Genomic DNA, 16,807 nt, shown 5'->3' on the forward strand with positions numbered 1-16,807 from the left:
TTTATTAGGACTATTTCCTATCACTAAGCGACAAAGAAGGATGTGTTGAAATGCCAAGTTATATAATCGAAGGATTGCCTTTGGTGACCTGCTTTGTGATGGTAAATATGCAGATTTGACTAGTTCCATAATATTCTGCAAAAATATTTTTACATTTGGTGTGCAGATCTCTTTCAAGGAATCATATACAACAATTGTAGATAATCTATAATCAGCCCCTCGCACATTATCCTTTTCACCAAAGCATAATTTAAGGCAATCTTTGAATAATTTTTTTTCTGAAAAATTTAGTATTTCAGGAAGAACATCCCAAATGTTTTTTATATGACCTTTAAAGTCATGAAGTGGCTCTATAGGACTGACCTCATAGTTATCTAGATTTGAGAGAACAAGTGCATTTAACTCATTCCCAAAGCACAAAGCAGGAGCTCTGGAAACACCAGCAAGGTTTTGCTTTAGAAGTTGTTCTGATTGTTTTTTGGTTCTTTTCATTCCAATATTTTTATTCAGTTTGCGTACAGATATTTCCAAATCAAGGCTAGAAATGCTAAGTTTTTGAAAAAGAGCTATTGCTTTTGCTGTTCTTCCTGCAGGACCAATAACAACCTTAAATTTAAAGTTAGTGATATAAAAAATATTTAAATATTTTGTAATAAGTAGTGTATTTATAAATATTTAAGACATAATTATGCTGTGCCTTAAAATTATAGTGGAATGTAATTTCAGATTTAAAAATAGTTTAAATATATGAAGTAGTTTCTTTCAGTTTTCGTTAGCTGTTTAGTCTTTATATTTCCAATAAATATAATTTCATATCTATTTTGTCAGAGGTAAGATCTGTTTATTTAATTTAAGATAAAATTAACTTAAATTTAAGTTAAAATTTGTTTAATACACAAAACTTGACATGTAACTTAATTAAAAGCAATGTTACTTTACTTTTTTCCTTCTCTCTTCTAATGATATGATATTATGCGAATAAACAATTGGAATATCTGTAAATTGGCTAACATTACAGCCGCATAAACATGGATAATGGCCACCATGAAGATTTCCGGCTTCAAATTGTATTTCTGGATGATCACCTAAATGATAAAATTTTATTCAGCAGTTCATATCTTAATTTACTAAATTTAATTTAGTAAATTAAGATATGGTCATATCTTAATTTACTTAAGTTACTTTAGTAAATTAAAATATGACCTTTATGAAACTTAAGTAAAGTACACCTAGAAAGATGGTATCATTCTCTCCAAAAGATTGCTATTCCAAATTATTGCTTTTTCAAATGCTTTTTTTATCTATTAAAAGTTCTTTATTTTCGTGGAAAGTATAAAAATGTATTAAATTTGAAAATAAAAAAATTATTAAATTTAAATTGATTTTCATGTTACAATTTCATTCAAAGTCTTGAATTGCCCTGCTTTTAGTTAACTAAAAAGTAAACAATTACAACATATTTTAAAATTATTAACTTACCGTGAAAAAATCGTAAGACGTCGTGAACTATTTTGCCTTCAATATTTAGGGGAATGTGCAAATCTTTAATGTCTTCTAATCTAGTTTCTATATAAGATAATTTCCCTGCAATTGTGTCATTTATGCATCCAAATATGTATAAATGAGGCGTTTCCACTAATTCTTGAACGTTATAACAGTTACCAGTTAGTGAAAACATTTCTCTGTCATTATAATAAAGTTTCTCATCATAAATTGATTTAACAGTTAGTAATAAATGACCCGAGTTTAAAATCGAAGCATGATCTGACCAGATTATCAAATTTCTTCTATATATGCTTGTTGGATTTTCTCGAATGATTTTTTGTGATATATGATCTTCGAAAATCCTTTTGCATATTTCATACAATGAAATTTTTCTGCCTGAAATAGAAGATGAGGACGTTTCTAATTTTCCAATCTTATTAATAGCAATTGTTGGGTATTTTTTCTGTTAATCAATGTTCCTAAAATATATTTTTCAGAAGTGATATTTTGATTTAAATCCTCTTTAATCTTCTTAAATGATCGTGGGATTGGTACAGAGATTCCACTACCTACATAAAAAGATTATTTCTTGATAAAAATCTATAATTAATAAAATTCTTGTCGTGACAAGTCAAATGAAACTGTGTTATTTTCAAAGTTTAACCTTTTTACTAATGCAGGCAATTACTTAATTACTCTAAGGTGCTTTACAGGATATAGCATGTAGGAATTTTTTATTCTAGATCTAATAAACGATGAGAGGAAGTTAATAAAAGGGTGTATTGGTATAAACCAAAATCTCCTTCTCAACAAATCGAGATTTACTAGATTTTTTTAAAGGTCGACAATTTTTATGGTCTGTTTGGACTGAAAATTTTTACTTTTATCAGTGACCGATATATATTTTCTAATTTTTAAGTTCGATTTTTACTGTTTATTTATTTAGTTTAGAGATATAGTTTAGAGATATAGTTTTTTTTATTGATAAAAAGTAAAAATTAATAAACGAGGGGGGGGGGGAAGGATTTTTTAATAAGCTTGAGGTGGGAAATTTTCCAAAAATAATTAAACGCCACCCTCCTCCTCATATTAAGCGCCTTAGAGTAAAAACAATACCTAACAACGCTTCCTTTAGTCCAGCACTTTAGTAGAGAATGAGTTTTGTCTACAATCTGTGTCATAAAAACTTTTAAATTTTTTAAAGATTTAGATTTAAAAAATTAACTACACTCTACAAATAAACAAAATATGAACATTTTAAAAGTCTATTCAAGTACATTCTTGTTAAGGGAACAAATTTCTTACATCTTATTGCGATGATAAAAATTGAGCGCATAATTAAATTTATCTATTAAGTTTACCTGATATTTATTTTATATGTTTACCTGACAGCTTATTGAGTTTTCTTCTCGTTCTAATTTTATTAAGTTTAGTACCGCTAAAGGTGTTTATATCAACATTATTTTGTTCCAAGAACTCACGAACAACCATGTTACCGTTTGATCCCTGAATTTTGTATTTCCTTGCCAGTGTGGAGAGATTAATCTAAATTAATGATTATTTTTAATTTTGCATTTCTTTGCTAGTGCTGAGAGATTAATCTAAACTAATTATTATTTTTAATTTTATATATTTTATTTTATTTTGTATGCAGAAACTTTTGGTAATTTGTTTATTCCATTATATTGATCTACGTAATTTATTTAAATTACAAAAATTAATAAGATTCCTATACTTCAGAGCCTTTCTTCATTTCCTGTACTTCATTTAACATACTGACTTTGTTAAAATCAATGTTGTCCGGATTCGGAGAATGTCTTTTTCTCTTTTTGCCAATAGCATTGCCTTAATAGTTATTTAAATAAATTGAAATTAGACAAATTTAGATATAGAAAATTAAAAAAATGAAGTATAGGTATAAGAAAATCTTATTTAGATCATACCAATGATAACCACACAATAATTATGTATAATTAAATACTAAAAAAGGTAGTTTCTTATATCATTCCATTGCACTTACTATTAACAGACATTGTTCGTTTAACTGCACCTTGTTTAGATTCAAAGTGAAGGCTTGTGCGAATTTTTAAATAGGCTGACTTTGATTGACGAACACCAAACAAAGTATTAGTGTCTTTGCTATTCTTTTCCCAATGACTTTCAACATTCGCTTTCAACTTCCGGTGGGACTTTCGTAGTTGATTTTTTTTATCTGCAGAAGATAACTTTTCAGTCAAATTAGTTGAGGGCAACTTTGACAAAACCTTTAGAAACGGTGTGTCATAAAAAGAATCCCAAGACTTGTTGATGTTCGCCAAGACCAATTGGCATGTTTCTCTCATGTAAGGAAGCGAATTTTAAGTAAAAGGAATATCAACGCTTGAAATCTTGGTAGATAAATTGTTTTTCACTTCTGCGTTACTTGTGAAAATATTGGTATTATCGCTAAGCGGTGGTAGTGACTTTTTTGGCCGATGGTTTACCGAGCTGGGAAAAGTATTTACTGGGTTTTCATCATTTTTACATAAACTACAACCATTAAGTGTATGTTCTTTTTGTATAAAGGGATTTAATTCATTCCATACATATTGAGAATAGCGTTTAGTAAATTTATTTCTTTCGTCACCACACCATCAATGTTTTTTTAAAAATACTGCCAAATCATGGGATTTTCGATGGAAATATTTTTCGTTCATGTGAATGTGCTGGAATTGACTGATAAAACGTTCATACCTTTTGCGTTTCATAGTATAATGGATTTCTTCTAACCCTTTTAATACTTCAGCTCTCATATAAAAACACTCAATAACTTTGGCCATATTGATAAGAAATTACTTGTATCAACTTGTTTAAATCTATATTTAAGCTAATAAATTACCAAAAAAATTGCTTACAATTAAGCACTGTATTAGGCGCAAAAAAGAACGAGAAAAATTGAATGATCAACATGGGCTTATCTAGGACTTTATCCAGGGAGGGGGGAGAGTTGTCCGACCCGAAAAGAAAGAAAAAAGTTCCCTTTTTTTATAGATAAAACCACTGTTTCATATGATCATTTAGAATGTTTTTAGAATAAAGGTTATTAGATACTTTGTTTATAAATATATTAAATGGATATAAAAAAACTAAAAAAAAAAAAAATGTTGCAGTAATAAAACATAATTAGTAACAACAAGTAACATTTTTAAAATTTTTTTAATTTTATCAATATTATTTTGAAGTAAGACATTTCTTAGGGTGGTAGTTACATATTTTTACCCCCCTTTGAATCCGCCCGTGATGATCAATACTGTATACTTAAACTAAATTAATCAGCGCCATTATTCATCATTGTTTTTAATAGCTCAATCAATTTTTTTTCAACAGTTAACAATATATTTTGTTTCATATCATAAACTTTTAGTGATTCTAAATCAATTGACTGGATGATTATTGTTAAAACAAAATGAATAAAAAATTATGATAAATTAAATAAAGATAATTTTAATACAAATCAAATCCTATTTAACAAAAATTTATTATTAGAATCTGAACTATTACTCCAATAATATCACAAAGGATGTTTTCAAAACCAATTGCATAGGTTTTTCCAATTCATTTTGATGTATATAAACATTCGACAATTACCATAATCTTTAAACTTATTTAGCTGCTTTTAATAAATTTATGTAAATTACTTGTTAATTCAACTAATGTTCATGCATTTGTTGTCATTGATTTATAATGTATTTCAATAAAAATAATTTTAATACAAAAGAATTTAATAAATCGATTTCTATTTCTTCCAGACAAATCGGTTAAATTCATTATGTCAACAGTCTACTAAAGACTACTTCTGATTTTATTAATTTATTTATTTTCAATCTAAATCTTTTTCTTTTTTTCAATATTTTCATTCTTGTTAAATAAACCATTTTCTTTTTCTTCATTTTATCCACAGTTTTATTTGTCTTTACTATACAAATTAAACATGCTATCAATCAAATTTTAATGTGTTGTATTTAAGCAGGAACCATCCTCCTATAGTTAAATAAATTATATTTCTATATAATTATAAAATATACGTGTAAATAATTTTTTTTTAGTTATATAGTAAGCATTGTAAAATAGTAATTGATTTCTTTGACCAGAAAGTTCCATCAACTACATTAAAAAATAAAAAAATTATGAAAAGTACTCAAGAGACTATGCTGCCAAAATATATTTGGCAACTAAAAGAAAAAAATATTAACTTTAAATTAAACTGGTCTATTCTAAAAACTATTCTAAAAACTGCGCCTACCTATAATAACATTTCCAAAAAATGTATACTTTGTTTACAAGAAAAGTTTGAAATTATTACTTTTTTAGATATAGAAAATTTACTAAATAAAAAAAAACTGAACTAATTTCTAAATGCAGATATGAAAATAAGTACCTTTTAAAAATTATAAAAACAAATTACTAAACTTATTAACCAAATTTATTTGATTCTATTATTAATCAATAATTTAAAATAATATATATATATATATATATATATATATATATATATATATATATATATATATATATATATATATATATATATATATATATATATATAGTTCTATAGTTTGTTGGCTTTAGGAAGAGCGGAAGGAAAAAAGTGATTCTTACGCCAACACATACGTCACTTTTAATTACTTTTGACTTTCGTCCAACATTTCCGTGTTGGACGAAAGTAAAAACCATTAATTTAATTACAAATTAATCGTTTTTTAAAAAAACCACAAAAATGCAAATTTAATTGACCAGAATGTTTTTATAACATTTTGAATGTTTTTAACAATATAAACAATGTTTTTATTTTTATTTTTTTTAATAAAATGTTTTTATTTTTATTTTTTTTAATAAAATGTTTTTATTTTTATTTTTTTTACTGTAAATCATGCGCGGAGTGTTGCTACATCGACTATCTTATAGCCTGACTCGCAAGGGAGTGCTGCTACATCGACTGACAAATAGCCTGACTCGCAAGGGAGTGCTGCTACATCGACTGACAAATAGCCTGACTCGCAAGGGAGTGCTGCTACATCGACTGACAAATAGCCTGACCCGCAAGGGAGTGCTGCTACATCGACTGAGGGTTTGGTTAGGGCAGGCAGTCTATCATTATTAAAAAAAAAAAATTCCGGTCTTTAATTTTATTTTTTACTTTTTGTCAAAAAAATATCGAAAAAACTTTCTGACAACATCTATGTTTTATATATATATATATATATATATATATATATATATATATATATATTAATTCTATTATTAACCAAATACCAATTAAAAATAATAAATTAATATATATATATATATATATATATATATATATATATATATATATATATAAATTTTATTATTAACCAAATACCAATTAAAAATAATAAATTTATATATATATATATTATATATATATATATTATATATATATATATATATATATATATATATATATATATATATATATATATATATATATATATATATATATATATATATATATTATATATAAATATATATATATATATATATATGTATGTATGTGTATGTATATATATATATATTATATATAAATATATATATAAGTATGTATGTGTATGTATATATATATATATATATATATATATATATAAAGTTTTTTATATATATATATATATATATATATATATATATATATATATAAAATAGTAAAAAACACTTATCTAACTTTTATCTTCTACTTTAAGTTTCACCATTGCTGGATCATCAGGAAGGGATCATCAGGAACTCTTCCTTATGATCCAGCAATGGTGAAACTTAAAGCAGAAGATAAAAGTTAGATAAGTGTTTTTTACTATTTTATATATATATATATATATATATATATATATATATATATATATATAAATATATATATATACATATATATATGTATATATATATATATATATTATATATATATATACATATATATATATATTTATATAATATATATATAATATATATATCTATATATATATATATATATATATATTTATATATATATATATATATATATATATATATATATATGTATGTATATATATATATATATATATATATATATATATATATATATATATATATATATATATTATATGTATATATATATAACGACCACACGCTCCATTTTGTTTATTACGAATAACTTCCACCGACAGAAACCATAATGTTTATGCGGATCAAAAAGCCTTTCAAAACATAATCGCTAAGTATTACCGAATTCTCGACACTTCAGTGTTCGTCGTTGAAAGAAATAATCAAACGTCGGATTTTCTACCCTACCTTCTGAATCAAAGTATGAAAAAACAATATAATTCAATATCGATGTCATTTAGGTTGTAGATAACTAGAAAAGTTGTGCTTAACAATTTAAACCCTTATTTTTTGAAACATTCATCTTTTAATTTAAAGACAATATGCGTCATCCACCATATTTTCGTCAATAATAATTTTTTCAACTTAGCCCAACTTTTTCTAAGTATTATTCAGCTCAGTCAACAAATTTTCAAAAACATTTTTTTAAAAAAAGAAATTATAGAAGGTAGGATGAACCACCATAAAAATTTGGACTGGCCTTAAATCACCTGAGCAGCGAGTAGTGGAACTTGCAAAAAAAATGTACAGCAAGTAGTAGAACTTGCAACAAAAATTTACAGCGAGTTGTGGAACTTGCAAAAAATATGTACAGCGAGTAGTGGAACTTGCAAAAAAAATGTACTGCAAGTAGTGGAACTTGCAAAAATATAAAGCGAGTAGTGGAACTTGCAAATTTTTTTTCACGTTGTGTCTATTGATAACAATGAATAATAAATAGTTTCATTAAAGGAATTTAATATCTTGATCATTAACTAAAAGCTAAGATGTAAACTAATTAAAATAATATTATAAAACATTTTTTGTTTTTGATATTTTTTTTCAGGTCAGAGGGGGAACCATCTATAACTAAAACTAAGCATTATGTGATGTATTTTGAATTTTGGTAAAATATGTTTTTATATTAAAGTTTATTATTTTAATTACATTTAAATATTTTTTCGAATCTCATTAAAAAAATATATTTTTTAGGTTGTAAAAGAGGAGGGAGGGTGATGACACACCCCCTTTCCCATATACACCACTTGAAACAAAGGGTGCGCTGCTAGTGATGTTGTAAAGTAGTAAAATATAATTTTTGATTTGATACTAGATTTCTTTTTAATTTTAAAGATAAATATTTATAAAAAAAAAAGAGTCATTTTTGATAATAGGGTGTTTGAAACCATCACCCTTACATCCACCCAAACACAACGATGAAACTTCTATATTTGACTGTGGTCTGATAGCTAATTACAAAACATCTTGTATATAAAAATTTACATTTTCATTAAAAAAACACTTTTATATATATAATATAGTTAGTCTTTATTGCCGGAATGAATGGTGGTTTTGTGCCCCTTCTTGCCCCCGTATGCGCCTGTAATCTAGAGACCTTTATAAATTTGTAGATAACTCTTGTATCTATCTTTTGATACCAAAATATAAACTTTTGGATAAGAATTGATTAAGTTATAATAGTTTTAGTTTATAAAAACTTTATTTTGACCACAGTTTCTTCAACAAATCCTAAAATCAAAAAATTGGTACTTAAAACGCCATAACTTTTTGTAGGGTGGTTTGATTTTGAAAATTTTTTCACTTTTGGAATATTGAAATAAAGCTCTTTTTAATGATATATAACAACCTAGAATTTGATGATTTTAAAAATTTCATGTAACATACCTAATATATATATATATATATATATATATATATATATATATATATATATATATATATATATATATATATATATATATATATATATATAATATATATATATATATATATATATATATATATATATATATATATATATATACCTAATATATTTATATATATATATATATATATATATATATATATATATATATATATATAATATATATATATATATATATATATATATATATATATATATATATATATATATATATATATATATATTAGGTATATATATATATATATATATATATATATATATATATATACCTAATATATATATATATATATATATATATATATATATATATATATATATATATATATATATATATATATATATATATAATATATATATATATATATATATATATATATATATATATATATATATATATATATATATTAGGTATGTTACATGAAATTTTTAAATTCATCAAATTCTAGGTTGTTATATATCATTAAAAAGAGCTTTATTTTATTTATATTGTTATATATCATTATATATATATTGTTATATATCATATATATATTGTTATATATCATTAAAAAGAGCTTTATTTTATATATACATATATATATATATATATATATATATATATATATATATATATATATATATATATATATATATATATATATATATATATATATATAGACACACACACACACACACACACACACACACACACACACACACACACACACACACACACACACACACACACACACACACACACACACACACACACTCACACACAAAGACACCTTTACGAGTTATAATTCTTTAATACTGAAGCAAGCACGCTAACCACTGCGCTACGGCAGCTCAAATATATAAATTTACAAATATGAATTTCTAACTTTTAGAAAATTCTAACAAATATGAATTTCTAACTTTTAGAAATTAAACTTAGAAAGAAAATTGAATTAAAAATAAATCAACAATAAGCAAAGCAACTATTATTAAGTAAATTTTACCGAATAAGCAAGCATTAAAATTAAGCAAACTTAAGCAAATAAGCTAGCATTAAAATTGACCGTTAACATTATATTTGAAAAAAACTCCTAATTTACCTTTAAGTAAATAAGAAAAGAGTACAAATTGGAATTTTGGGTCGATGTCGATGCATCGGTATCGGTCTGTACCAATCGTTATCAACAACAACCAAAAGTAGGCATCGGTGCACCACTATTTATCTTACTCCGAGAGTTATCGGAGAGCTGTGTGTATTATTTTTAGACTCGGTGTAGTTTGCCGAGCTAAATTGGCAACTAAATAGTTTTTAAATAAATTTTTACAGAAGTAAATATTAGAAATGTTTCAAAAATAAGTATCATAGAAACGATGATACAAGTGTAATGTTTCTAAGTTTTAATATAAATAACATGTTTACATAATAATAATGTTGATATGGGATTACCAGCGAAATTGACCATTGAAGAACAATTTCTTTTAGAAAAATTTGCTCTAAAAAAGAAGGTAAGTTATTTTGATCACATTTTGGTAAGTATTTTGATCACATATTAACATATAGTCTGTCTTCATACATATACCTGTTAAAGCTATTTTTTTAATTTAACATTACAAGAAAACTGTTTTTTTTTTTTTTAGATTTATTCTATTAGAATAAATTTTTTTTGTTCGAATTTTATCAGATTTTTTATTCGAATTTTTAAGTATTTAACATAAGTATTCATAAAAAACGAAAGTGTTTTGTATTTTTACATAGTTTTGCTACCATTCGGATTTATTAAAGTTTATCAAAATTTTCAGGAATGTCTAATAATCTTTAAATGTTTTGTAGATTTGTTTTATCAAAGTTGTATTTTAATTAAGGCTAGCAGATTTCCCTTTTCAATGAACACGTTTTAATACCTTTTAATATCTTTAATTTGTCAACTTCTAATCAAAAACAAGGCCAAGAGAGACTTAATGAGAACTAAATGACCAAGCAACAGTATAAGATAACTACATCTTTCCAATAACATTTTTAGAGTAGTCCAAGATCATCTGTACACTTTTGTCTGAGATCATTTGTAGTTTTTCTACTCCAACAACATCTGTCTAATATTATCTAGAAATTCAATGACTCTTAGCAACATCTTTAGGAAGATGTAAGTACATCTGGTAATTTTTCTCTTTAAGTCTGATAACATCTGGAAGAATTTTCCTCTAGATGTAGTTACATCTGAAAAAAATCTTATATATAACTACATCTGGTTAAAATAATGTATTTATATTAAATATTTTTACTACATCTTAAAAAAACCGTAAATGTAAAATGCATTATAATTTAATAATTTTTAATAACAGCATTTTTTTCTTATGAAAAGTTTATTTGGCCTCATGATGATGGCATGGAAGTCCAGTCATCATGTCATGTCCAGATTCAGACCATTTCAATACCCAGAGCTTTTTCAATGGTAACACATGCACGTTTTTGAAGCTATGTATTGCTAGCTGTTGTGTTAAATACAAGGCCTTTGATCTGTGAATGCAGATTCCATTTTGCCAACAAAAATTTTTTTCAATAGCCAACGGTTTTTCCTGGCCATTTCCTATACAAATAACAGCTATCTGATCTACAATTTTCTTTGATCTATCAATTTCAGGAAATATTTTTCCATCCCAATGCAGTAACAGTGGACTTTTGTGAAATTATTTTTCATCCATTGCAGCACCCTAATGTCTTTTTTTATTATGGATTTTCTGTTTTAACTTCATAATAATGTTTTTTCTGAAATATCATGGCCAAAACACCTGTGCAACAACTCCAAACGCTGCTTTATTGTCTTTGAGACAAACACAATGCAAAGCATCTACAACTTCAGGGGACTGGAAGATATTCATGAATTATTTTTTTTGATGATGAAGCACAAGCTGTTGATGGTGACATTGTAGGTGTATATGGCTTAGTTTGATTTGGCTGATACTTATCATCTTCCCAATTAGATGTAAACAAAGAAAGTTCACCTTTTGTTTCAATAATTCCTTTTCATATCTCATTTCACCTCTCTCGCTTTTTCCTCTTGTTGCCTCTTCATGCTTTCTTTTGCTGCTGTTTTTACATCTACTCTGCTTATACTGCACAAAACTAGATCTTTTATTAGCATTCAAAGAAGTTCCACATCTTCTTTGTTCTGTATTTCTGTGATCAGGTTCTTTGCCTCAATATCAAACAATTCTTGAAGGTCACCTTTAAACATTTCATGCTGTCACTTTCTCATTGTCATGTTCTGCGTATCTTCAAAGATTTACGTACGCCTTAAGTAATTTTTACATAAGCAGTAAGCGATTTTGGTTTAGCAACTTTTTATCATTTTTTAACTTTTAAATTATTCAAAGAGCGGTAAGAAATAAATTTAGTAATTAATTTTAAAAAAAGTCAAATTAGCTTTTGAATGACGCTTATGTAAAAAATTTTGTTACAAAAGTTTGAATGACAATTATGTTTGATATAAGCGCTATTTAAATTATAAATTTAAATTATAAATTTTTTCATTTGTAAATATTTACTAGTAAAAAAAGCTCAAACAAAATTAAAAGTTTAATTTTATGATCAAATCATTATATTTAAACCTATCGCCTGTGGGTCACCATCTCTAATTTTCCTGATTTTTATATATTGTTATGTGCATTATATCGATAGGTTAAATTTGAAATTTCAGACTTCCAAGTACAACGTTTCAGAAATTATAGCCTTAGAAACATGACACAGTGGCCCCCCTCGATTTACAAATGGTCAAAACAGACTACTTTAGAGCTGTATAACTTTTTTCTCACTTTCAACAAGTGTCTCATTTTTTCTAAAACTTTTTTCTGGATAGCTTTCTCTTTAAAAGAAGTGGTATTTATTAACTTGTGTTAAATTAGAAAAAAATTATGACCTCAACTTTGGAAAAAATCCTAAAATTGCTAAAATATGCCAAAATGAAACTAACTGCAGCTTTGTTCTATTCATCCACAAGTCTTTACAGATAAGTTTTCTGATTAGCTACTACTGTCTGCAATAAATGGGCAAAATATAGGCAGCTTGTTGCAGTCATAAAAAGTCATAAAAAAACAAACGTAACATTTGGAGCTAAAGGAGGTGTTTGTCTTTTTTTTTTTTGCCACAAAAAAATTTATTTGCTATTGTTACGTAAAAAGGATCTTAAAAATTAAGTCTAAAGACTTAGTTACATTTTTTTGTCCCATTAATGTAACAATAGTGTTGTAATGTTTAGAGAAATATTTAAAAAAATGAAATTTAACTCTTTTTACAACTAATACACTACCTAAATAACACTATTACGGAGTCTTTAGAATGATTTCTCTTGAGAGCATATCTTTTATATTATCCTTTTATCAAAAGTTAAATTGTTTAAAGCTTATGCAAGTAAACTTACCAAAATAAAGTTGTTATGTATTAAAATTTAATTTAATATTTTATTAATTAATGAATTTAATGTAAAATGAGTGTTGATACATTGACTGACTCAGTAGAGTGTTTATGCAAGTACAAAAGGTTATGGCTTGGGCAGTCAAAAATAAATAATTTATTAACTATTAAAAAAGCCTACTGCTCTGTTTAAGTTCAAGAACAGATAAATCTTTAGAAATCTGATGACGGCAGAAATCACTATAATTAAATTAGCTGTTGAATTTATTATTGGTGTGAGTAATTGTCATAATTTCAGCGGCAAATTTAAACCAATACAACTGTTACCGTCCTTGTGATAAGAATAATTTGATTAAATTAACAATTTAGGTTCTAGCCAGATTTTTTAGCTCTACAATTCGATTTTCTTCATTAGATATGATTCTATTTAGTCATAAAGCCTGACCATATACTATACTATTTTTGATCTCGAAAATGGTTTGAGTATGATACATTATAAATCTAGAGTTATAATGTGTAACAACAACAATCTGCAACAAATGTAGATCATTTATAAATTACACAATGCATAGTTTCACAATTAATATTGTTTGGAAGTTTTGTATTAAGGATAAGTTTTTGTTAAATCGAACCCACAAGCATTCTGACCTAGCTATATTATGATTAAATGTTCTTTTCCTCAACATAAGAATTTAAAAAAAAACTAACATATTATAACATAATTATATTAGATTACTTGTAGGTTTTATTTAGAGAAGATTTTAATTTAAACATAAATTTATAAAACTATAACTAAATAAAAAACATAATGTATAATATAAGGTTATTAAATTTTTAAACTTATAACAGTACTGTTATAACAGGTGACAACTAAAAAACAACACTGGATTTAAAGACACATATCTCTTTAAAGGAATAAGATTTTAGAAATAGGAAAACTGTTTTAGAAGGTATTTTTATTCTAGTTTTTAAATATTTTATGTGTTTTTATTTTTTATAGAAAAATGAATAAAAAAATAAATTCAAAACAAGAAGAGATTAGAAAACGTGTGTCTGAATTTTATTTAAATTACAAAAATGCTGGTAAAAAGTTTACTTATGACCACTTTAAAGTTGAGAATATACCTAAAAGTACTATCTACAAGATAATTAAACGTGTAAATTTTGTACCAAGTGGACTGGCTGTAAATCAAAAAATCTATTTAAACAAATGTATTAAGAAAAGACTTATTCCATTCATCAATAAGTATCATTCAGATGGTGCATATGTATTCTGGCCAGATTTACCATCATCTCACTATGCAAAAACAGTAATCGTGTACCTAAACAAGGAAAACATGCATTATGTTGAGAAAGTGGATAACCCTGCAAACTTGCCAAAATGTGGTCCTATCGAAAATTTTTGGAGTATTTTGAAAGGCCTTGTCTACAAGAATAATTGGCATGCAGAAAATCTTAAAAAATTACGTTCTAGAATCAAGTATTGCCTTAATAAAATTGATATTGAGCTCATACGGAGCCTAGCTCAGTCTATACCAGGCCTAGTTAATAAAGTCAGAAGAAATGGTTTATTTGAGAACAACATATTATATATATATAAACTAGAATAAAAATACTTTCTAGAACATTTTTCCTTTTTGTTTTATCTTACTTCTTTAAAGAAATGTGTCTTTAAATCCAGTCTCGTTTTTTTGTTGTCAACCGTTAAGTTTAAAAAATAACTAATTGAGACTTCGTGAATTAAAACTTTTTTCTTCTTGACAAATTTGTAATAAAAAAAATTTAAAGTAACCAATTGAGACGAATCTATTTGACAATAAAAATAAACGATGATAATTAGCTAATTCTCATCTAAAAGTTTTTTTTTAAATTCACATATTCCTATATTCAGCAATACACGTATTTTTTAAAAAGTATTTTTTAGTTATGTCTTGACAAATGCATTGTTAAATACCGTAACTCATTAATGAGTTACGGTATTTAACAAATTTGTTTTATTAATTATATTATTTATTAACAATATTGTAAATGCATTAACACGTTTGCCAAGACTATTGTAATTAAAATAGTCTTATTTTAAAACACTAACCCACAAGCAATCTATTTATTTGTTTTATAACCCTATTTGTGTAACCAATATATATTGCTATGTTATGTAAATTTTGTAAAATGGAATTTGTAATTAAAATACAAATATAAATTTTTTACATTTCTTCGCTTCTTTTTTTATTTTATTTAAATTACCTACTAAAGTGTAACAAATTCAGACGTAACATTAAAAAAATCTATGTTTGAGATGTATTTTAGTTATGTCTCAAATCTAGATTTTGTTAGGTTACGTCTCAATTGGTTACATTTTTAAAAGTTAAAAAAAGCATGTTGTGAATTGAGACTTTTTTTTCGTGACAATTTAACAGGCCTTCCCAGGAGAGGCGTGCGGTCGGTCGCTTTGAGTGACCATGCATATATATATATTTTTTGAGAGTTTGGCCACGGTTATTTAGCATATATTAATGACGCATTTTTAAAAAGGCGCTGAAAAAACCTAACTAAATTGTCGTATTATTTTATTATTTTTATTCATAATTTATTCCTATTATCAATATAAAAATATGAACATAAAAATGAAATATATATATATATATATATATATATATATATATATATATATATATATATATATATATATATATATATATATATATATATATTTATACTTATTTAAAAATTTTTTTTTTTTCTTATTACAATTTTTTTTTTTTATGTCTAGTAAACATTAGAAAAAAATTTATTTTTTTATATTTATTTTTTATTTATTTATATTATAATTATTTATAATATATTTTTAGGTGTTGATTTTTTCAGCAACGATATTTGAGACAAGTCGAAAAAATAAACAGAAAATGTGACCGAAAACTTTTTTAATTTATTTTGAAAAATATGCTCTGCCGACGCGGGATGCGAACCCGGGTCTCCGCGGCGCTGTGTAATGTCTTAACCGAATGAGCTAATCGTTCATATCCTTATCAAGAACCTTGTAGATAATAATTCTTATAGAACTTAGAAGTTATTTTTTGTAAAAAGACATACTTATGCGAAAAAATTTA

At 25.2% G+C, this 16,807-nt stretch overlaps 2 protein-coding genes across 2 annotated transcripts in view; one reads left to right on the plus strand and one right to left on the minus strand.

Moving 5' to 3' along the window:
• LOC136076894 (uncharacterized) overlaps positions 1-1,947 on the minus strand; it is a 3,117-nt gene extending 1,170 nt beyond the window's left edge. The window contains exons 1-3 of the mRNA XM_065790681.1: positions 1,480-1,947; positions 940-1,085; positions 1-606 (exon numbers count right to left, since the gene is read on the minus strand). The exon at positions 1-606 is cut by the window's left edge and continues 286 nt beyond it. Of these exons, the coding sequence (XP_065646753.1) occupies positions 1-606; positions 940-1,085; positions 1,480-1,678 (951 nt within the window). The 5' untranslated portion in view covers positions 1,679-1,947. The remainder of the gene's footprint in view (positions 607-939; positions 1,086-1,479) is intronic.
• An 8,594-nt stretch (positions 1,948-10,541) lies between these two features.
• The window catches only part of LOC100213995 (uncharacterized), a 34,513-nt gene continuing 28,247 nt past the window's right edge, over positions 10,542-16,807 (plus strand). Inside the window, exon 1 of the mRNA XM_065790682.1 lies at positions 10,542-10,798. Coding sequence (XP_065646754.1) covers positions 10,730-10,798 — 69 coding nt within the window. The 5' untranslated portion in view covers positions 10,542-10,729. The remainder of the gene's footprint in view (positions 10,799-16,807) is intronic.

The sequence above is a fragment of the Hydra vulgaris genome, chromosome 02 (genome assembly GCF_038396675.1).
Source record: "Hydra vulgaris chromosome 02, alternate assembly HydraT2T_AEP".
NCBI classification, from domain to species: Eukaryota; Metazoa; Cnidaria; class Hydrozoa; order Anthoathecata; family Hydridae; genus Hydra; species Hydra vulgaris.